The sequence below is a fragment of the Charadrius vociferus genome, unplaced genomic scaffold, assembly GCF_000708025.1.
Source record: "Charadrius vociferus isolate BGI_N301 unplaced genomic scaffold, ASM70802v2 scaffold663, whole genome shotgun sequence".
Taxonomy (NCBI): Eukaryota; Metazoa; Chordata; class Aves; order Charadriiformes; family Charadriidae; genus Charadrius; species Charadrius vociferus.
The window spans coordinates 610,050-634,270 of NW_009647670.1; the positions used below are offsets into that span (position 1 = coordinate 610,050).

Here is a 24,221-nt window from a genome sequence, read left to right on the forward strand (position 1 = left end):
ATACAGCCAAGTTCCCTGATAGAATTCATTAGAATTGGGTAGGTCATGAAGTTATCTCCTTCTAAATTTCACGTTGTGACTATCAGAAAAGAACACAAACCCTTGCAACAACAGTTCAGGAATAATCTTAAACTTAGACTGACCTGGCAGAAGCCTGAGAGAAAGCCATAATGGCAGTTTCCTGCACTACTTGTTAAGTTAGACACGTATCTAAATATAAATGTTCCTTACTTGCGCTGCACTCGGACTTAGAACACGTTTCTAGCAGAGAGCTTTCCAAGCCTATCTAGAGACATAACAGCTTTCCTGTTTTGAACTGGTCTTTAAGACTTTTGGCAGTATGTGACAAATATGGAAATAATCAGAACTCTTGTATGTGACACTAGAGTACTTGGAACACATAAAACCCACTCAAAAAAGGTATCAAGTCATAAGCATTAACTGTGTATAAAATAGATGTATGCTGCATTGTCAACAACTATTTTATGCCCTCCTCTGCATTCAAATTTAAAAGTATTAAGGCAGCTTTATTCATAAATAACAAGCATAATAAATTATATGATTACATAATAACTTACAAGATTAGCCTTGAAAAAGTCCAGCCTAAAGTCAGATTTAAAAAATATTTTCTTGTATTTTAAACACATCACCTTTTAAACTACTACCATAAGCTATAAAGCCATCGTCTGCATCTCAGCCGTATTAGCTTGGCTCCACGTTCCAAACACCGGGGTTGGGCTAGCTGCACAAGTCCCAGTACAAATCAATGCTTTTGGAGCCAAAAGAGACTTCTGTCCATGGAGCCTGATCACAGTAACACAAGCTACAGAGCCGTCCTCAGTGTTCCATTCAGTTCATAACTCTGCTGGAATTAGAACCTGCCTTTTAGGAAGACCTACAACCTCAATTAAAATTCTTCATCTCACTCAAAACTGATCCAGTGGGTAAAGTCAAGCAGTTTAAATTCAGGGCTTTTTAAAAATACAGCGATGTAATTAGAGAATTGCAAGGGGCCTATAATTTACGGTTATGTATCATGCTATTTAAATGCAACTGTAATTAACTGGTTGCCTCAACTTTGCACCAGTACCAGAAACTTGCACATGTGCCGTCAGTCTCAAGATAAGGTCAAGATGGCTCTTACCATGCTTATTAACTCACATTCTTCAATTGTTCAAAACTACACTTGAGATCAGTTACTGCCATAAACTCATATTCATCAGTTAGCTGTGTTTGTGTGCTTAGCTTGGAAGAGTCTCCATGGCCCAGCATGCTTAAGCAGAATATTCGACTGGAGCCAGCACATTGGGTTTGGAACACTGTTCTATTTTGATTCCAAACCACACATATTTGAACAGTTAACAAATGCGGCAGGGGGATATTGGTACACAGCAGTCTAAAAAATGTACAAATCATTTGCTGTTTTTTTTTTTATACGCCTGAAAGAAGAATATGGTTACTTCATTATATAAGCACATAAAAAACCCCTTACCAAACAAACCATGAGTATAAGGGTGCTTATATGTGGTGGTGTGTTTTTTCATTTTTTCCCCCCTCCTACATTATCTACGTATTCTCAAGTACCTTTGTTTATTTAGGCATCTGTCGTGATGTACATCCACATACCGATGGGGAAACACATAAGCATGTGGACATAAGGGCATATATCCACACTTTTTGTAAGTGAGAAGTATTGTACAAAATTAAAAATTAGAAGACAATGACACTGTATTGATGCCAGAACTCTTCAAACCTTTGAAGAATTGTTTTTGTACACAGCTAAATGAAAGCTGGAGGTAGACCAGGAAGAACTCACCCATTTCAACCCTGCATAAGGATTCCACGGTGGAGGTTTAATCTCATTACACATAGCCTTTTCAAAATTTTGCTTTAATCTAATGCTGTAGAGCTTAATAACTCCTATTTCATGTTGCAGATTTTCTGTGCAAATTTCACTCTTGTTATAATATCAACAAATGCCATCTATTAAAGAAAAAGCAAACTGAATGAAATGAGCTACATCACTAATAATAGCTCATAGTAAATTTGATTAAATTATTGTTTCTTTGAGTAAGGAAAGATAATCAGATCAGAAATTGCAGAAGGTAATAATACACATTTTTACAGTATTATTGATCGGAAATACAAACCGCTTACTGACCTGGGGCCACTTAGAGTTGCAGTGTCCCTCACTGCCTGTGCAGTTTCCGATGCGAAATCCAGAGCTCCAGCCACGGGTTTGGTTACTGTGCCAACCAGCCCTTTCCCGAGGCCCGATATGAAACCACTGACACCTCCTTCAGTTTTCACACCCTCAACTGTTGAAGTTATTACACTTGTCAATCCTCCGATGATACCTAGCAAGACAAGAACAGCAAAGTAGGCCAGAAGCATTGCCTCTTAACGTTGCAGAGCCTTGTCACAGCTGATGCTGCTGCCCAAATGATTTACTGTCAAGCTTGACAGAAATGTACTGTGCATTTAATGTAATACAAAAACTGTTTCACAGCTGATTACATTAGCTAATAACTTCATACTTTGTATACATAGTATACATACACATAGGCACAGACAATAATATCCCACGAAAAAGATCTCATTCATTATTCAATATGTATTTTTTTAAATATTTCTATACTGTTTTATTTCCCAGCTGTATTTACACAAACAGTCCTCGTCTATTCCTGAGGTGAAGCGGTTACTTACAATGTGACAAAATTCTATTACCACAAAAGCTTATATAATTTGAGACAAAAAAAAATAGAAAAGTGCTTCTCTCCACTGAAAAAAGTCAATTATTTTAAACTGGCATTGTGTGGTTTTAACTGTGGTGCTGCCGACAGACATTTCTGTGCACGCTTCCATTGCTGAGCATCTGAATGCTCTGAAGAAATCAAGAACCTACTGAGGCTTCAAAAGACTTGGAACAGTTCATATTACCTGAGAACACGCTATACAGATTTCACACTTCCATGATCAGAGTATCACAACGTTTAGTGAACTGGCTTAAGCACTGATTTAAAAATGCTGAGCACCTTTTGGCCCTTCAGCTTTCAGCAGCTGGGCACTCTTTTAAGGTCTGTAATTGAAGGACAGACCAGGCAGCATCTTAACTTCCAAACACAAAGTTTAAATCACTTCTCTTGAGTAACTATAGTTTCTGGTTAATTCTTACTTTCAACAGATAGGCTTTAACAGATACTTACATTTCTGAAAAAACCTGAATGGGAAGCATTTAAAAACTCCACAGAATTAAACTAAAACAGTCCCACTGATTACTGGACCATACAACACAATGAAGTGCTTCTATAATTCACTCTTCAGCAAAGACTGACATATTTCACATTTCCCATATTTCTACCAACATAATTTATACCAAACTTTACAGCACAGTGTGAGAGAGACCTCTCTCATGATCCATTTAAATACCTGCAGTGTCTCTTTATGACAAAAGTCCAGCATAAAGCCTTTTGCTCAGCATGGAAAAGATTGCTGTTTTAGTGAAAGCCAGATTATTTTACACAGGCTGCAACGGTTGCGCTAAAAGACTGACATTTAAACAAACTGAGTCAAGATGATGCAAAATATAAATATTTGATTTAAACTTGGCTTGTATTAATTTAACTTTCTTGAACAGATAAATCATGAACTAAATTGATGTGAGATTCCAGCCAAATTAAGACCAGTCCACTGTCTTTTACACAAATTCATTTCTCTAGTTCTTAGTAGACTTACAAAACAAAACAAAACCAAACCACAAAATAACCCAACTGGTGAAATGTTACTTTAAACTGATGTACTGATTCTGAGGAAACTCAGGTTTCTGGAACTGAAGGCAAACACAAGCAAGCTATAACCCAGTCATACTAATTCTTATTTTAATGTCTGGCCCTCGGAAAGACTTCGCATGGGTGTTTTATGACTCTACAAAGAAACTGAAGTTTTGGATGAACTTTCTTTGAAATTTCATTTTAATTTGAAAAAAAGCTTTTACTTAGTTACATGTTAAAAGACCTTATTCTTAAATGCAGTTTCTGTCAACTTAAAGAAACAAACACTCACCACCTCCACCCCTGCCCCCAGACCCGCAAGCATTCAAATTCAAATATAAAGCCCCTGATAGCTCCCCTTCCCTGGCTTCAAATGGTCGCCCAGGAGTAATACAAACTGTTCTTTTCTATCTGATCATTACTTTTAAGAGAGCAATGAGTTACAATTACAGCTGAGGGTTACCATGTGCAAGTCCATGGATTCCAGCTACAAGATGTTCTCCACTGGTTGCGGCGTGATACCGAATGTATTCACGTTCAGTTTGGTGTCTGTTATCCATTGTCTTTCCCAAACCATCTGACAAGGTCCCAGCGAACTGTAAGAGAGCAAATTTTTATGTTATTAAAAGAACAAAAGGTGTGTCTCTTATGGAGATTTACTCAAGACTTGAGACACACAGACAGAAGAGGACATCTAAGTCCAAACAGGATTTGTTTGGAGAACTCTGACCGTTACTGAGTACCACTCAATGAAAAAGCACCAAACAAAACTGATCTATTGTGATCTGTTGACCTTTAGTTTGATGTAATCAGATATAAGCCAGAAGCTTGGTGGAGGGAAGGAGGCAAGAAAAGGAGACAAAACCCCCTGAAACCTTACCTCATATTCAGGATATTATTCTAGAAAAGGACTCCTAGCAAGCATTTTCCTGGAATACCCTCCAAAAACTAGGTAGTTTTCAGTTATGTGTAGTTGTTCATCTTCTGTACCTCCCTCAACTAGCATTCTTACAATCTTCTCCTTTCAATAAATTATCCCCCCCCCCCCCCCCGCAGAAAGATAATTTAGTGCTTTGTTGTGTCGTAGACTAGGGCTGGGGAAGGCACCAGGTGCCACGGGCACGTCAAAGACACTCGATGGCTGCAGCAATGGTGAAGTCGCTGCTGTCCTGCATGACCACAGCTCCTCTACCACAAGTACTTCATTGTCTAAGAACTGGGTACGGACACTGCCCTTTCCACTGCTCAGCCTAGCTGTGCTGCACCCACTGTCTCCTTGGCATCCGTATTAGTTACGTTAAAAAACCCCATGTGATTAAGGTGTTGCACCACAAGACAACTCAAACCTGGTGTGAAATTCTGATTCTAATACAGTAAAGATTACAAAAGAAATAGACAAACAATTTATGTGCTTGCTGCGATGATTAAGTTCCCTTCCTTTTTCTGTCTTTTTTACCAAGGCTGCATATTTTTTTTTTTACTAATGACATGATTTCCTAGTTTTAGATACTTCGTTCCAGCTCAAAGACAAACTAGTCCAGTGGCTCCAATTATCTAAACAAGTAGATTTTAACAACATGAATGAAAATTAAATCCCATGACCCTTCTTGTGACTTGATCATATGGACACTAAACAGAGCATAGTGATCACTGACTGAATTAATCCTGACCTCCTTGTGAACTTCATGTAGATGGTATTTTTTTATTTTTGTAAATTAGCCTAGAAATACAAACCAACCTGAAGCTATCTATTAACTGTGTTGAAGGTTGGGCTTTTTCCTGGACAAATACTTTGCTTTAAGAGGATTAGCGTAGCTGCTGTAAAAATTTAAAGGCTCAATAGGCCTTCAAAATTCAAACCTCATTACGGAATCTGTCAAGGCCTGAAAATGACTTTTCAAGAACGCGTTTTGAAAGTTACATTAGTGCGTGATCAGATAATCAGCCAGCAGGTATAAAACAACATAATTCTCCTTACAGCTTTGGCTTCCCCAGCCCCCGTCCGAACTGGCCAGCCCCACTGTACCAGCTCTCACAGGAAATACAACCCAGTCTTCCCTCAGATTCTCCTTCTTCTGTGAAGCAGAACCTGACACCTCATAGTCAATAACAATTCTGTTTTAGTGTATAGATAGAATTTTAATGTAGTAAATTATTCTCTTAGTAAAGAGGAAAAAAGTACATGCACACAGTTTAAAAGTCATAGTCTCCATTAACTGTGAAAGCAAAGTTAAATGGGGACATTTTTGTTTGTGTTATTTAGAAAATAACACTGACTTACAGCTGTAAATAGGACAATTTGAGGATTCTAATGTACCAAATGTACCATGAAATGTTTCCATTTTGCCCCGATTCAGGTGATGAAATCTGAACTCAACACACATTAATTACTGAACATGAACTTCATATCGAATTACTTTTTGACACGCCTCCCCCCTCCCTTCTCCCCAGCTACTGTTTGTTTTCTGGCCTCACTGAACAAAGACTGAAGCCAAACTTCTGCAGCCATCTGTACCGTTTGTACCTAAACCAACGGGTCACCTCCGTGAGCCCAGTGAATAGGTCCCTTCTGAACAACTTCCAGCTGGGCACCATTGCGGCACTCGTCCTGCACTGAGGCACAGAACGTAATGTCATCAAGTCTGCCAGTAGAGGCAAAACGCCGGTGAAGATCATGCAACTGACCCATTTCACAGGCAGCAAGTCACGTTAAGGTCTGTAGGCAAGTGAGCCACTCACCATTCTGTGCTGTGAAGTTTAGACTCTTATTTGCAATAAGGGTTCAGACTGTAGTGTGCGCATTATCCTGACTCGTGATCTGAACAAGAGCGACACCACCTCTCCTATTACCAAATGCAGGTAATAGCATGGGAGTGAAACAACCGCTGCGCATCAGGAATTGTTAACCATCCTTTTCTGTGCACCACAGAAATACTTTCCCTGAAATGTCTTATGAAGCCTGTTTCGGCAAACAGGATTGTACCAACCTATCTAAAAAGGAAAAATGAAGATTTCTAACATAAAAAACCCCACCCACCCACCGACCTGCACAACACCTTATGCCCAGTCCGTATAGATTGTAATCTCTGTATTAAGAAAAAGTCACTCAGCAGTGGCAAGTTATTTCAGGATCAGAAACTTGAGTAAGCATTGCAAATTTAAGCAGTTTAAATCCAGCTTGAACTTTGAAAGGAGAGTTGAACAAGTTAAAGCACAAAAGCAGTCGAGTTTTTCCCCCCAAACGTTTTGCTTTCAGATGCCTCCTTTGAGAAGCACAATATTAGATACGGAGATCCAGATACGAAGACTTGTGGAAAAGCAGTGATGGTGGCTTACTGGGCTGTTAACCCGGTCATGCAGAAAATAGTATCCAGATAAACAAAGGTGACAACTAAAGTGTGATCCACCCTTGTCTTCCTTAGCTTTTGTTAATAACGTGTGACCTGATAACTTCAAAGCCGACTTAAGACCATGTAAATGCCAACGTAACTAAATACAACAGTCTGTGGAACAAACATGAAACTAATCAAGGGACTTGTAAAAACCAGTTCCCCTCCTTCTCCATCCTAATTTTCATGACAAGTTCCTTGTCTACTTGCAGATGAAAAAAAGAAATTAGTAACTTGGTCTTTTGAGTCTGCATTTTTTCCCATTTCACATATCCTTTTCCTTGAACCAGAATTGCAACACAATGCATCAGTATCAGCTAAGATACATTACCAGCTTCCTAATCAAAAAGCACAGAAGTGTTACTGAATGAAGCCAGTCTACACATTTGGTACGTGTAAGAAGCCTGGTATTTTCCTTGTCAACCCGGCATCTCCAAATGAAAGAAAGTATGAGTCTTCCAGGCAACTAATTAAAACTTCTGTCATTTCAGGTACTAAAAATATTTCAACTTATCATTTTTTTAATCCTTTGCCTTCTCCATTCTGCCTGGACAGAAAAAGAAGAACCTCTCCAAAAAGCTCCAGTCATCTTAACATTTGTCCACCTTCATTCACAGACGCTCTCCTTCTCCTCTGACTCTTCTGTCCACGAACCAGACGGTACTTCCTGCAGTTCCCCTCTATGGAGGGACACTGACCTTTTCTTCCAGGTCTACGTTCTAATGACACTTGACCCCTGGGTTTCATCCCACACTGGTTCATCTATGATGTGAAGCTACCAACTGGTAATATACTGCAAGCAGAAAATATGACCCACTACACTTAATGATTAACCTAAGCCTATGTGGTCTAACATAAACAGATCCTCTGGAGGAGGGCGAAATATGACAGCTTCCACATTTCCCTCCAAATTCCAGGACATTATGCTACTGTGAACGCTATCTTTGAACAACATGTAAACCGCTCTCAACACTTCATGATTATTGAAAACGTTATTACACTGCCACAAGCCTGGGGCACGCTGGCCTTAGAGCCGCCTCTGCAGACTCCAGTAAACAGATGATTCATCATTTCTTGTTTTAGGTTTACATAGTGTCACCAATCAATATTAACCATCTACCATGACCTGCAAAAGCAGCTGAAATATTTTATGTACAAGAACCAATCTAGTCATGTTCCGTGTTTTTTTGGGGAGTGTGTGTTTTTCTGTTTTCCTTTTTAAAGGCCCAATAATTAAGAAAGTTTTGCCACAAAAACTTTTACGACTGACTATGCATCCTTTGCTGTTTCAAGCAACAGAAGAAAAACAAAACCACCCATATACAGCGTTTGTGAATCAGAGCTGGTGCCAAACAATAAGGTTTATGGGGCACAAGAAGAATTCAAAGCAAATGAGAACTAATTCTAGACTTTGTACTGCATGTTCCCTCTAAGCCAGATGCATGAAGCACACAGCGTGGAAATAAGTTTTAAGTAATCTTTTAAAGTCTTTTTAAGCTCTTGGCACTGCCTGGTGCTCTAAGAACATCCCAAAAGGATAAATACACAATTATGACTTCAGTCCAAACATTCCATTGTAATTCTAGCATCAGAGTGTGGTACATTTACAAATATTATTGACTGAGCAAAGCAGAACATTCCAACAGGGAACTTTAAGGGAGAAAGTGATGAAATTAAATATAGGCCAGTTGCAACTTCTGTGCAAACCTCACAATGGACGGCATTTACATTGGAAATCACAGGATTTACTCACTTCTCTGCTTTGCTTTGCATAACTCCTTTAAAAAGGAGTTCTTTGTTGAATGCCATTCAACTCTTGCCCCAACCCACCACCTTTCAAAAAAACCTTGAACACCACACACTGATGATGTTCATACTTTTATCTCCAATAATAAAAGCTGGTTCTCAGAGACCAAAGCACAAATTTAAGTATGTTATTTCAGCAAGGTAGAAAAGAGTATTTAAAATTTATGTAAGTTAGAAAGTGTAATGTAGACTGTGACTTATGTCATCTTCAGTTCTCACAGCGCTAGACATTTTTCAAAACAGGAAAATCCCTAGTCACGGTGATTAAAAGCCATTCCACAGTTTCACCAGTAACTCCCCTAAATATCATTAACTGTCCACATGAAAGAGAAGAGCTGCTTCTGCCAGGAGTCTAAGGCTGTATAGGTAAAGAAAGAACAGCGATTATCAGATTTCTGAATGCGAGTTCTGTTGAATACATTCTTCCTTACAGCCCTGAGCAGGAGCATTGGGTTTGGAACTTCATTATCCTCTCCTCTGCTACCTGGACATTTACCGTCTTTCTGATGTGCTACCAACAGAAGCAGCAGGCATCGCAGCACAGACAGCTTGAAAGGAACAAACATCTCAAATCAGTGCATTCTGTGAACCTACCAGTAAAACCCTAATAAATATATATATACAGTAAATATTAAATGCAATGGACTACGCCTAAGCATTTAATACATATCTGTAAGTTTAATTCCCTGTGGTTACTTGACTTCCAGCAATATCATTAAAAATCACCTTTATTTCTTACATCTCTCCAACCTGTTACAGGTGTTTTAGAGGAAACCAATTTTTACGCTGACTTCTGGCAGTAAAATACAACAATTCAAAACTATGCATTTATTTTGCTATATGGAGGCAAAAACCTTCACGGTGTACATGTCATAGGCTAAGCAGATATATATACGTGTTGCTAGGATTTGTTACGGTTAAAAAAAAGTTTCAGAGCAGTCAGCCATCCTGAAATCTTGCTGTTACTCTTTTGTAAGTGTAAAAAGAAAAAAGACGTGCCAGATTCTGGGATATACATAACGACCAGGTGCAGTGGGACAGATGACGTTGTCTAGTAAATTCTTCAGCCTAAGCCTCCTTTGCTTTTATTGCAATGTCTCAAGATTGATATTTAATACATTTCTGTGACTTACGACAAAACCCCCCAACTTTTAGAGCAGCTTCTTTACTAATCAATACAGGCATTGTTATGGAATGGAAGCACTGCATATTTAATGTTACAAACCGGACCTCAGTAAGCAGACGGACAACACAGCTTGCTCCTTTCACATCAGCTGCGCATTATACTGGGACTAAACAATGAAATGCTTTAAGTATTTGAAAAAACAGCAAGTGCTTATTTCTCAGATTTAAAAGTCTCAGCTATCTGAAGTTGTTCCACAAAATACTTTTACAGGGCTTCTGTCAGTCTCTTAAGAATTACTCAGATATATATGCAGGAAAGTTTGTGAATTCAGTTAAATTTATATGCTATATACTTTTACACTTTCCTTCACACATTAATACATACTGTTAAATACAACCCTAAAGAAAAAGGATGGTTCAGGCCGAGCCCAAAACGCGTTTATAACCAAGTCAAACTGCACAGAGAGAAATGTGTAACGGAACTATGAATAGAACAGACACAGTCTTAATTTAGAAAATCCTAAATCAGCAAAACACTATAATCAGCTTCTCATTTTAAGAGACACATAAACTTTGACCCTCTCTAAATTACTGACAACCAAGAGGAGGGAGCGGCTTTTCCCACTGAACAAGCGTGTGTTTCTTGAGACCCTGCACAGCCTTCTCCAACCCTATTTATGTCATATAACCAAAGTAAAGGAGCTTTAATTAGCTCACATCCCATCGCTAACTAAGCTTCCTAATGCCTGCTGACACGGGCGTGCTGGCCGGGCACGGCGGGAGCCCCGCAGGGAAAGTCCGCGGCATGAACTGGGAATGACCCCAGCCGCAGAGTCACCGGCGGGTTCATCTGGAGGACAACTGCGCTTTATTAAACAACTAACACTCTTAACAGATAATTCCCCTCCCCCCAGCCTTAACTCCTACAAAGCTTTAAGGTCTCCCTGTTTGTTTATTTTTGGGGAATGGAATCATTTGCCCTCTTACACCCCCCTCCTGAACCCCTCCCTGTATACCGAGAACCTGAGAGAAAGCCTGAAGAGATCTAATCCAGTTCCTTGAGTTACGATGCAACAACAATGTATTCTGAGGGCAGCAGATTAAGTTTGCTTTTTAATATCATCTTTACCATCTTTTCATTTCCCGAGGGCATTCCCTTCCGCAGTACACCCCGGCAGTCATCTCCTGCCAGCCCCTTTCGCGTTCTGCCACGGTCACCTGCGACCATGCTTGGGGGCTGAACGAACCTCCTATTTAAAAACCCTACAGCTTTTCTGAGTTCCGTTAGATTTTTGAAGGAAACCTCATGCAAACAAACATGTTAATTCAGCCTGCCATCGCGTGTGCGGTGCGACCAGCTCTGAGGAACAAAGCGCTGGGCTCTTGGGCTGATGCCTGTTACCTATTGTTACAGCATCAGAAGGTACCTCGGCCACCGCTCGTGGACATAAAAATACTCTTTTCCCTCCCTCAGGGATACACAGCCAAGGAACTTCAGGTTTAAATCTGTACTATTTAAGACTATTCTACACAACTATATAACTTTCTATAGAGAGTAGGGAGGTGCAGTTAGCCTTTGGCAAGACCGAAGTCATTAATTCCAAATGCACACCCATTTTTCTCTCCTTCAGATGCTAATTGTGATATATGGAATATATGTGCCTGTTTTCATGAGATGCCAGCTGTTCAAAAAACGTAGGTTAAGAACAAATTTCATGTCGTCTCTATGATAAATGTTTATTTCTAATTTCACAGTTTGTGATTTGGCAACATTTTGCATACCACATTTGAAATTCTCCTTTTTTCACTTAATTCCCCAATGAGTCAGCAAAACAGGAACATTGTCTTTTATTTTGCAAGAAAATCAGCTGGTAAACCCCTTCAAATTAAAGCCCTAAAGCAAGTGCAAAACCTAAAGCTTTCTAACCTCCCCTTTTTTTTCTAATTGTCAAGACAGTCACTTGTGGATTTCTGTATACAGCTGAGCATCGCACTGTGTGCAGTTGTTGCACCACTGCAGGACTCTCATTGTCTGAGTAATTTCTCCTGGAAAAGGCTCAAAGCTACCACCAATGTGTCAGTTTGATCCTGAATGTGCACATTTAAGACATCAAGTCCAGGTCAAAAATGTTCTTCCCATTGAATGCATCACCATTTTTGTTTGATCTTACTTACCCATGAGCATTTCTCCACATAAAACTATGTTGTGGCCAAAGCAGGTTCATAAATACTTTGCATAAAAAGCTTTGTAAAAGAAAGGCTGAATTTAACCTGAATTGCAAAGAAAACTTTCAACCAGGATGCTGACCACACACGTTTCATCCCGTGGTACAAATGAAAAACAGGAAGAACAAAAAATAATACTTCAAACTCCTCAAAGACAATCGTTTATCCCAAAACCTCTTTCAAAGATACTGATCACAGCTACCAGATGATCTGCACATAAGAAGTGACACTTTCCATGGCTTCTGATTGTCACTAATTGGCCATAAAGCTTGCTGTCTTTTAAAACTGCTAGGAAATAGGTAAATAACATAATCTGCACATTTTCATACAGCCTCACTGCTCAACACTTGAACCTGCACATGTACTGCCAGTCTTTGAACGAAATGCAAGTTAAGCTGAAGACAATCTGCAGTGCCACTGGGATGCAGTACCTGAACAAGTGGCAGCAGCCCCTGGACAATACTGGGGAAGTCACGAGGAGAAAAACCTTAAGGTTACACTGAAGAAAACACAGGGAAGGCTACCTTTGACCTGAACTGTATAGATCACTTCTAGGAACAGAAAAAACTATGGCAATTGCTGCTAAGTCCCACAACTTCAGTAGCCAGACTACCCAGACTACCATCTTTACCATTGTAAAGGACAACCATCAGCTTTCCCACAGTAACACCCAAATTCAAATCTGTGAAGTTGCCCAGAATGACGCCATGTATGCCAGTCTGCCTCGTGTTTATCCAGAATGACAGTGCCAGTAATCATGCACATGCTGCTGTTGACAGTTGAATAGAAGAGGAGGGAGTCAAAACAAAATAGTGAAAATACAAACTGGTAGGAAAGTCAGAACCCGAATGCCACCATGATCTTTCTACGTTATCAATTGACTATTTTGTTTAATACTCTCCTGAGGAAAACTCCACCACATACTTCTTTCTCATGCTTCATACACAAAGGCTTGTCAGAAGTTCCCTGTCACCAAGACAGGATTTTTTTTCCAGCTACCTGAATTGCGTTTTGAGCTAATATTCCTATACTACTGAACCACAGCGTCTCCAAGACACAAGAATGCCAGTTGTTCTTGCTTCTGAATGGTATCAAATAAGAGTGGTTAGTTACATAAACTAAGAAACTTTAAACAAAAGGGAACTGTCAGCATTGACTGCTTTAGAAACATTTCTGTCTGTTCCTGAGTAGAACCTGCTTAAATTGTACCTACCTTCTGCGCTCTGCTACATCCACTTCTCACCTTATTTACTGCCAGTTTTGTTGAAGCTAACATTCATACAAGTCAAGCACTTGTTCATGATTTGTTTTTAAATAATCCCTTTATTACTTCCTCTTCACTTTCCATTCAGTTATCTTTATATTTCTGTCACTGCCAACCACTTGAGATTCTGCTTTGATTTATCTTACAACGAGGGTTAAAACTCTGTTTCCCTTTGCGCTGCCTTCATGCTCCTTTTCTGCAAATGCCTCCATGTCAAACGCTCACCTGGAGCAATATTTGTATCCTTACTTAGTCTTACAATTTTCTTACCTGGTTCCAACACTCTACCTCTTTTCCTATCTCTGCTAATCACTGAGACACCTCTGCCATCACTCTGAACTGAATTGAACTAAATACACGGGATGAAAGCCCAGGGCAGAAGTTCGTTTATGCCCCCTCTTCAACCACAAAAGACAACACACCCCCACCACACTACTCGTTGCAGCTCCTCTAGGTGCGAGTCTGGGGCTCTCGGGTGCCTGCTCCCAGTCAGCAGTAAGCCTGCACCTCTTGGAGCTCGGGAAGCTCGCACTGGAACCTAACAAGGAAACACAACTGTGGCTGGTGGTTTGCCTTTCCTTAAGAAGCCCAATTAAATTTCTCACTGGAAACGTCAAAGTTCAAGATGAAAATTAAGCTCTTTCAAGAAGTTAAGTAAATTACTTTTTTCAGTAGGAAGGGAGGGACACAACAATTATTTCCATCCTATATATATATTTATCCAGAAACTACACCTAGCTGCAGAGTTGTACCAACCGCATTACTCTGTGCTGCTAATTCATAAAAGATAACAGAACTCCTTGTAGGTGTTGAAAGAATCAGACAAGTTAAATACGGTATTGACAAGCTGATTAATCTTTTCAATCCTTTACTATCAGGAATTTCATTTTGTCAGCACAACACCTATTTGCCAGTAACAGACACAACCACACCTCATTTTCCGTTTGGAGAACACAAGCTACAGAACATTTTTGTTCAGGTGTTAATTCAGTGTTCAATGTTCATTTCTAATTGAAACACCTCTGCAACAGGAATTAAGGATTTAGTACTATCATGCCTAAAGGGGGAAATAAAAAAAAAAAAGCGTGGATGCCAAGAATGCAAGACATTTCTACGCATATGGCAACTATAGAAGTCTCCATTCAGAGGGAATGAAATTCCCTCAGGTGTCTATATTTAGGATCAAAGAACTTTTTAAAATACAGAACTTGGAGTCTCCAAGGGATAAAAACTACAAAACTGTCTGTAGTGAACTTTATTTAACCTATGGTTTTGTGCCAACTTAAATACACTGCAGCTCTCCACTTGAAAGAAGGCATTACCCACTGCGTGTTCTGAAATGCATGGAAAAGCCATTACAGGGATAATCAACAGAACTATAAAATAGAAAAGCAATAAAATGACAAAACCAGATACAACTCAAAGAGCTTACTTTCCAATTCAGTCAAGCAGTGCTACTTTTAAAGTGATGATTATAGTATTAAAGTTTATCTATCTACTCACACCTTACAAGCTAACTCATCTGAAAATCTAGGGTAGATGTTATTTAAGACACTTAAAGTCAGGTACCCAAAACAACCAAAATGTGTCTTTTTTCCAGCCATCACTTTATATGCTCATCTAGTTCTGGTGGCATTAGTAACCAACTCCACAGAATGAGCTGCAAACATGAGGACCTCTGTGGCACAGCCGAATCAGGTGAAAATGTATGCAGTGCAAATATATTTAAAAATAGTTTCCCTATATTGTTTCAGTCATGTTTTTCTCAAATAATTGGAATTATCTTTTTTCCCCCACATTTTTTTCTTTACCAAAATGTCACATATGTTAGACATAATCATAAAGCATATACCTAGTAAAGTAGAAAGTAGTAAAAGAAAAAGTTCTATGCTGTGCTATGTACAGTTTAACACATCACAAATTGCACTTGAAGCATCAATTTTTTATCATATGGACATTTCTGGCTTAGTTTCCTAGCAGATGGAGATGCCTAACACATTTTTTTCTTTACCAAAATGTCACATATGTTAGACATAATCATAAAGCATATACCTAGTAAAGTAGAAAGTAGTAAAAGAAAAAGTTCTATGCTGTGCTATGTACAGTTTAACACATCACAAATTGCACTTGAAGCATCAATTTTTTATCATATGGACATTTCTGGCTTAGTTTCCTAGCAGATGGAGATGCCTAAAAGCACTAAAATATATAGGGAAATTTCATCCTGATTATTTGAGCCTTTTTTACTGTTATCTTCTGTGTAGCAGAATTAAGATCCATCCTTTGAAAGGAGTTTCGTAAGGTACTATTTAGCCTCCCCAAAGGATATAATTCTCCCCTTGTTCTGAAAGGACAAATACACAATCCATATACAAAATTTTTAAAAGGGAACTGCGCGAGACTTGCATCACAGACATTTTGGATATATCAAGGAGAAAGGAAAAAAATACCTGGGAAGACAGATAAATAGTACATGCAGTGATTTTCAAAGGTATAAATGGGAAGCAGGCACTCGCCTCCTATTGAATTTTGAAAGGACTTCAGCATCCAACTGCCCTTCCGCCTTTGAAAACCTTCCTTCACAAAACCCTTGGTTACAAATGACTCCAAAGTTCAAAGAATGACCTTGCCCTTGTGGGAAACGTAGGAAGGCTCGTGCCTTTTAAAGAAAGATTTATGAGACTGTTGCTGCAGATGTGACTGCAATGAGGAAACAACACTTTATAGAAAGGAAACTCTAAAGAAACATACTCTATTGGGTGGAGTGGATGGGCCACAGGAGACTAGAACCACGAGCAGAAAGTATGGACACAAATACTCCTTTGCGCAGACGGATACTGCCTTACAGAAGCTGTGTAAGCCTGCTACCACACCGCTTGGATAAGCATGGATTTGCAGTGCTGATAATCACAGAATCACCTAGTATGGGATTAAGCCAGGAATATCAACAACATAGTATTTTGTTTGAATTTCTTGAAATTGTCCAAAATGGGCTGATGCTGGGAACAAGATAATTATGATAGAGAAGGTGTGTGTCATCTTTGCTCATGGTTCAACTCTCTGGGTAAGGTACGCTCACAGCTATGCACTTGGTGACGGCCTGGGGATCTCTACGGCAGTTTACCTGGGTTTGGGAATGGTAGTCTTCAGCTATCTGTAATTATGCAAACTCTACATTTCACCGTTCTCATCTTCTGAATTACCTTTTCCCACAAATGTGGGGGAAAAAGTAAATTTCCTTATATAAAAATAAGTACAATAGGTTACGAAAGGATGAACGATAACAATATATGTGTACAAATCTACCAGTTCGGAAAATAAAAATAATAGGAAGTAAAGAATTTTCACAAAAACAAATTTTAACAACGCGTTCTTACATGAAGAAAGTGTGATATTCCAATTCTACCTATGATCACAAAGTTCATTTACAGTACATGTTAACACAGCATGTATGTAATGAAAAATACATCAAGATTTTTTTATCTAAGCAAAAATGTGTTTATTCACTATCATACACAGTATCGACCATTGTTGATCGCTTCCTGTTTTTGGCTGATGCATCAGATCATACCTCTCTCAGGCACTAAAGATAGTTATTTTCACTGATAACACCGATCTCACTGAATTCTCTCAGTCATTATCAGAAGAACAAAAGAGCATTCACCATGCAGAGACTTTGGAATTAAACTAAAGGTAAATGCGCAGCAACTTAGAAATTCCTTAGTTTGTTGCTATATGGCATAGAAAAAAAAACAACCTCAAGCTTTAGCATAATAATTGATATTCACATCAGTTTAATCACTTTCCAAAAATAAAAGTTAACAACTCCTGCTATATTAAATAAAGCCTTAAACACTCCAAATTCCTGTAATGCATATGGCTCTCCCTCTCTCTCCTATACCCAATAAAATACAACTTTGTTCACTTGCACATGGGAGCTGACACCACACTTGAGCAACATTTAGGTTCTCACTCTGGTTAACTACCGCATACAATCTGCAAAATACACGTGTATCAATAATAAGGGCTTGAGTGGTTTCATTGACTCCTGCAGAGTTTCTGGAACCCCTGAAGTGTATATATAAAGCATTTAAGAAAAAATAATCTACACTACAAACACAATTTTTACAAAACAAACAGGACATAAAGCAATTTAGAGATGGTCAGTAATTCTATTTGACTTGTTTCCTGACTGTTTTTTGCTTATTGTTTTAGCAAATTTTAGTATCATAATTATTACCTTTGCAGCAGAGTTTGATACTCCATGTGTGACATTTCTTATGAGACCACCAACATTGCCGTATTTTATCAGTCCAGTAACACCTTCTGAAACATCATTCAATAGACCCATAGGGTTGCCAAGGAAATCCACAGAACCTAGAATCCTCGCTGCCTGACTAAGCAGCTCCTGTAAAATCCACAGGAAGAATGAAATATCACTCATGAATCACGTTAACACCAGCAAGGTTGATTAAAAAAAAGTCTCACCCGCAACAAAAGCATACACAAAACCAAACCGTTTTACTGAAGAAATGAACAGTTTTACTGAAGAAATGAACAGTTTTATCATAGAATGATTTAGGTTGGAAGGGACCTTGAAGATCATCGAGTTCCAACCCCCCTGCCATAGACAGGGACACCTCCCACTAGACCAGGTTGCCCAAGGCCACATCCAGCCTGCACGTTTTACTGAAGTTTTACTGAAGAAATGAACACACAAATACCAGCAAAGTCAACAGTATTTTCCTCTTAAAATGCAGTGTAATCTTAGAAACTTGTGATGCTACTTCTCCATATACCAAAGAGGCAATACAGCACTAACACTTAAAGGTCAAGAAAGAGTTCCTGCATCCTCAGTAGAGAACTCGTCAGTCAGGAGAAGTTCAGCCTTTGCCACAGTAAAATCTGTATGACACTTACCTCTTGAAAGTGTTTCAGAATGTCATTAATGATAAACTCCTGAGTTTCATAGGGATGGACCCTAGTGAAAGGATCCAGATTAATCACAGCATCTTCAAATCGGATTAGAGGAAATCCCAGCGTGCTTTTCAATGCCTAATTAAATAAAAGATATTTCTACTTCAATGTTTCTCTCTACTTCTCATTCACAGCACCAAATGAATTAATATTTATGGTAACAAACCAAATTAATGGTAACAAACCAAATTTATGGTAACAAACCAAAATTATCTGTCTAGAGTAGTCTACCCCTGCCATGTAGACACTTTGATATAGAGAGCAATCACTGTATAAACCTTTTAGTTGCAAGCAGTGATAAATTATTAGAACTGCATTTCTTCAGTAACAAGATAGTCATTAAACACTCTTCCTGAGGGTAGTTATATCTTGTGGAATACTCACAAAACGCGTTCAAGATTCCATGCTTAGCACTTTGCTATAACTGCTCTAATGTTCAATTAAACTGAATCCTAAACAAATTTCCTTGATATGTAGTGAAGACAAAACTGGGTATTTTCCACCCTGCTGAAGTTCTATGAATGGACTAAGTGTCAGGATGAGCTGGAGTAACATAGATTATTTCCTGCAAGTCTGAGCCTCATTTCTTATCATTATGTGGTGTACTGAAATTCCTTGAACCAGAGTTTTCAATTATTTTTAAGGAAGAAAACTAAGACAGTAATTAGCCCATGGGCCACCTGTAACCTGTATAATCTATAAATCAAATACTTATTTAAGGTGGACAATCTATACATCTATATACATGCACACAAATAAAATAATTTTGGAAAAATTAACAAGAGAACTAGTCTTGGAAGAAAAAGAGAGAAAGAAAGAAACAAAGAAAGAAAGAAAGAAAGAAGTTTTGTTCCCTTCAGTTTCAGGTCTTGATAATGGCATTTGCAGAGCCACAAACATCAGCAAATCTGAAGAAGGTGAGAAGCCCGACACTCATGTTGGATCTTTTTACATTAATCACTAAGGCATGCTTGGTAGTAAGTAATACGAGTTTTTCTGCCATCTGCAGGCAATTAAGGTAAATTACAGGTCTGATTTAAGTTTGCAAGTAAGAAAGGACCTATTTATTTTTTCAGTAAATGGATGACTAACTAGAGTAGTCCTCATTATTCAATTGGGTAGGAAGTAATTTCCTGTTTAACTATCAGATATTATATAAGGCAACTTTGTTAATACTGGTACCTAATAAAAATAATCTGTCTACACCAAATTACCAGACAGCAATGTCCAAGCCAGAAACATTAGAGGTAGTTAGAAAAACTTCTACAAAGGCTCTACTGTGATTATTCTCTCCCTCCTACCCCAAACTCTCCTGTGCTACAAAACTGAATGGAACTCTTTCTGTGGAAGTTAATATACAGAATACAGGCAGTGACTGTTATCATTAGGGGAAAAAAACGTACACACCGAGTTTTCTCTTGGGAGCAATGCTGACGGCTGCCAAGACATGCATAGACAATCATATACCAAAGGTGGTAGGAAATGCAATCAGAACAGCGCACGTTACTAGTTTCTTAAAGGCACTCACCACTAACACTGTTTTCTCTCTCTAAATTTGAGATAATCACATGATAAGCATTTTCATGTTGAAGCTAAAATGCAAACACATTCAAGACACTGCTGATGATGTTGAATGGTAAGGAGTATTACAGCTGGCTACTGAATTGTCCTCCTTTGCACAAGAATTTGGTAAAAGCAATACAGGAATGCAGGACTGATGATATGCTGGGTTGTTAGGACTCCATAACATACATTCATTCCACAAAACTAAACTTCTTTAAAAGCTTGCACATCTTAATGTTCATAATATCAAGGGCACAAAAAAGCCTGGTCAATGTCTCAATTTTGTTTTTTGAACAGGCAGCAGCTCGGTTCCTCCGCAGTTGGGAGGGTTTTTTTAGGGTTTGGTTAGTTGGTTCTGTTTCAACTCCCCCACCTTGGAGGAAATTAGCGTATTAGGCTCAGAAGGAACTGGAATATTGCTGACTGTTGCCACCCTGTTATACCCAGGAAGGTCCCAACAAACAAGCTGGGAACACTGGACGAGATTATCTTCTCGCTATAAGTTGGAATCCCTGGTTCACCTGAATGACTCTGCCAGAACATTTATTACCACATGAAAAGAACCAGATTTTCCACCTAAGTCCACACTCAATCTGAATTCCCTTTAATATTGAACCAAATTGCACAGTGCTCATGCAAACCCTCCAAAGCCAATGACACAACATTGTGGGGGATGAAAACACTCAGAGTTGTCCTGTATTTCTGCTCCCTAAGTTGAGTAACTTGTTATTTTTCTTCATCCTCCTCTCAGCTGTCCCATGTAACGGTCATTCCCTTTTAAGCCTCTTTACACTACCGTTAATGTAACTAAGATCCTTTGTAAAGTTGTGAGTTATTAGGTGAAGTTGGCTGTACTTCAATGAAATTACAAAAATGAAAGAATATTACAGAAGAGACTGGAAATTATACAAATTAAATAATGGAAGTTATTGGAACTTCTATTATTTGTAACTTAAATAATGGAAGAGTAAATGGAATTTAATAGCTTCTGTTCACTTTTCCTCCTACAACAGAATCTCCTTACTTGGAAGCACACTCTGAATGCATTGGCGTACCTTGAGATCCAAAGGTAGCTTGTTGGAAGTGAAGACACTCAGCTTTATTTGAGGCACACTAATTTTCAGATTTTCAAAGTAGTATCGCTTTTGTCCTCCACCTTTTTCAACAACCTTTTCATGGAGATTTTCATCATACTTTTCAACCTCTGCATCCAGACAAAACATAGGAATCAGAATAGATTATACATAAATAAATACAGGGTTATGAATACATACTCTGTAAAGAGTTAATAGTTTCTCTGTACAAGTAAGTATGTGCGACCGCTAGTGTAGCCAGCTAAATTACTCATGTCTTGTGACATGAAGTTGACCTCTGAAGCTCAAGAATCTTTTTTCAGATCTGCCTGCATCTCTAAAACCTGAATGTATTTGTAGCTAGCTAAACTACATATCTGGATGACTTTTTAAAGTTTTTTAGAGCTTTTAATCTCACTTCTAATTTATCTTTGTCAGCATACAGAAACAAGGAGATACAAACGTAACTATGCAATGTTTCCTACTGTGTAGTCACCATCTTACAATATGTTTTTCTCTCTCTACTTGCCCTCTACTTCCTTACATGCTCAACTATCAACATAATGTACAAAGCAAGAAAAGCTGAAAATCTTTTCATTTGTCACTACAGAATGGGCAAAATGCCTACACAGAAGACATTCAATAAATCAATTTATGTACAGAGTGAGCCAAATTTGGTTGACACCAACGGGTTCATATGTTATTTGTAAGAGCATCTTGGTGGTGTGAGAAGGCAGAGAGGAAAGAGAAGAGATGACAAAGTCTTATGAACCCAGTTTGAACAATCAAACATGTTGCATGTAACTGACAAAATTTTTGTTGGAATCTTGAATGACATCATCACCATCAGTGGATAAACTACAAAGAGTGTACAGTAAGTAAAGAAATAAAAAATCCACCAAAAGCATCGGGGTAAACCCAAACAAAGGACAGATTAGTAAACAGCGTAACAGCAAAACTCAAAATCTTTATTTCTTCCTCATCACTACAAATCTAAGGGTTTAAGTCCTCTGTGAAACTGGGAAACGTAATACTCGTATTTTTTCAGAGACAATTCAGAAGATACTGTGGATTAGCAAGACACAGAACTCTTGAGCATCGTTGGCAGGCTTGCCCACATTTTGAGTCATGCCAAAATCAGTTTTTTCCTGCAATAGTTATTTTACTAGATAATCCTACACACCCTACTGCCTAATAAAAGTCATTTTTTCAATTGCCACTCCAAAACAGACATTTCAGAAAGTTTCCGAAGTACAGATAAACCCTACAATGGAAGGATTAGAACAACATCTATGAGATTAGAAGATTCACAAGCTCTGTCTTGCCTCACTGAATAGAAGAAAACTTATATTACTATTAAAGCCAAGGGTAGGGATGCCACAACTAAAAATGCCGCGAACCTTAAAAGGTCAGACAGCCAAAATTTTCCTTCAGTTAACCAAGAGGAATTGCCTGAGGAACAAATGAACAGAGATCCCATTTCTAGCCTTGGATTTAAATAAACAAACATTACTAAACGAAGTGGTTTGTTAAATTAATAGCACAATTTCTTTTATGCCAATTTAGATGAATCCAGATATGGATTCAACTTGAGATGAATATTAAACGCCTTCCCATAGTGGCTCAGCTCAGCCACCGTGTACTGGACATCAGCATGTTAGACAGGTCATTACCTGAACATACTGTAACAAGCACAAGGAACAGCTTTATAGGGGCCGTTGAGACGTTGGCTTTCCACCTTTCTGTTCAACAACGGAAGTTTCCAAGCAGCTAAGAGTTCGCTAGGCGTTTTGAACTTATTTTAGATGCAGAGAACACAATACTTCTGTATACTGTAAAACCGGTCTTCGTAATTTTATACTATACCTGAATCAGATTGATCATAGCCAAAGAAACTCAATAGCTTCAGAAGCAGTTTCTCCTCAATTTGAACTGTGAACTTTCGAGCGGTGATCATCAGATGCTATGAAGATAAATAAGTCTCAGTTTATAGTATTAACACAAGAAATACGATCCATATAAGCCATTAAATAGGGCAATGTTCTACTTCAATGGAATATTTTCACTGGAATGGATTTGTAGTGAGTCTCCCATCTTCAAAATGTATTTGGTAGTTTTCTTCACTTAAAGTTACCCACAACTAGTGATGATTGTTTCAATTTTTTGGAAGGCGTTGTGCGTCATTACCTAATACTAACAATTCAGAATCTGATGCTTAGCTGTTTTCCAACACCAAAATCAGCTGTTTTTCAAAACAGCATCAAAATACATGGGTGAAGATTCCACAAAGTCTTGATAACCAACTCAGTTTTGCCCTCACAATGCATACCCCAGTTGGTGGATAAATTTCCAAACAACACCAATAGCTGCAGTACACAGCACAGGGTTTATGATGCAAGATAACAGTTTATCAGAGAGAAGTAATACCCTTGTACACAACTCAGGAAAAGCACAGCATAGATACTCTGGTTCACTATGCTGCAATGGCACCTATCAATTCTGAGGTGAGAATAATTGGCTTGAAAAGTAACATCACAGACACGAACAAACAGGGGCGCGGCCTAATTTGTTACACTTTTGAAGATATTAGCCTGTTCATCACTGTATTGTAGCTTTAAACACTATGAACGTGAGAAAGTGCATACAGCATCCTTTAAGCCTCAGTATTAATTCAACAAAGTGTATTTCACAAATTATTTAATTCAGATTGCTAGTAAAAATCAGCAACAGGAAGGGTCATTTAAACAGGGTAATACTGGCATGGCACAATCAAAAGATTGTGGTTTACCTTATATATATCAGTCAGCGCACTTTTACTGGGAAATTTCATTGCATTTACTTGCACTGCAGGACCAGTCTCCACGGGTTCATTTTCACTCATCTTAGGTGTCAGAAAGAGCATAAAAGGCCGTGTGGTGCCAATAAGCTGGTTGTCCACCTACAGAATGGACAAGACAGACATCAAAATCTGAATAGGTGACAATCAACAGCAAGATTGATCCTCTTTAACCAAGGACGTAAAAGCTTT

At 38.6% G+C, this 24,221-nt stretch overlaps 1 protein-coding gene across 1 annotated transcript in view; it reads right to left on the reverse strand.

The window, feature by feature from the left end:
• The window catches only part of VPS13D (vacuolar protein sorting 13 homolog D (S. cerevisiae)), a 103,750-nt gene that overhangs the window by 22,186 nt on the left and 57,343 nt on the right, over positions 1-24,221 (reverse strand). The window contains 7 exon segments of the mRNA XM_009881076.1: positions 2,162-2,357; positions 4,234-4,366; positions 17,821-17,988; positions 18,501-18,635; positions 21,176-21,324; positions 23,060-23,156; positions 23,982-24,131. Coding sequence (XP_009879378.1) covers positions 2,162-2,357; positions 4,234-4,366; positions 17,821-17,988; positions 18,501-18,635; positions 21,176-21,324; positions 23,060-23,156; positions 23,982-24,131 — 1,028 coding nt within the window.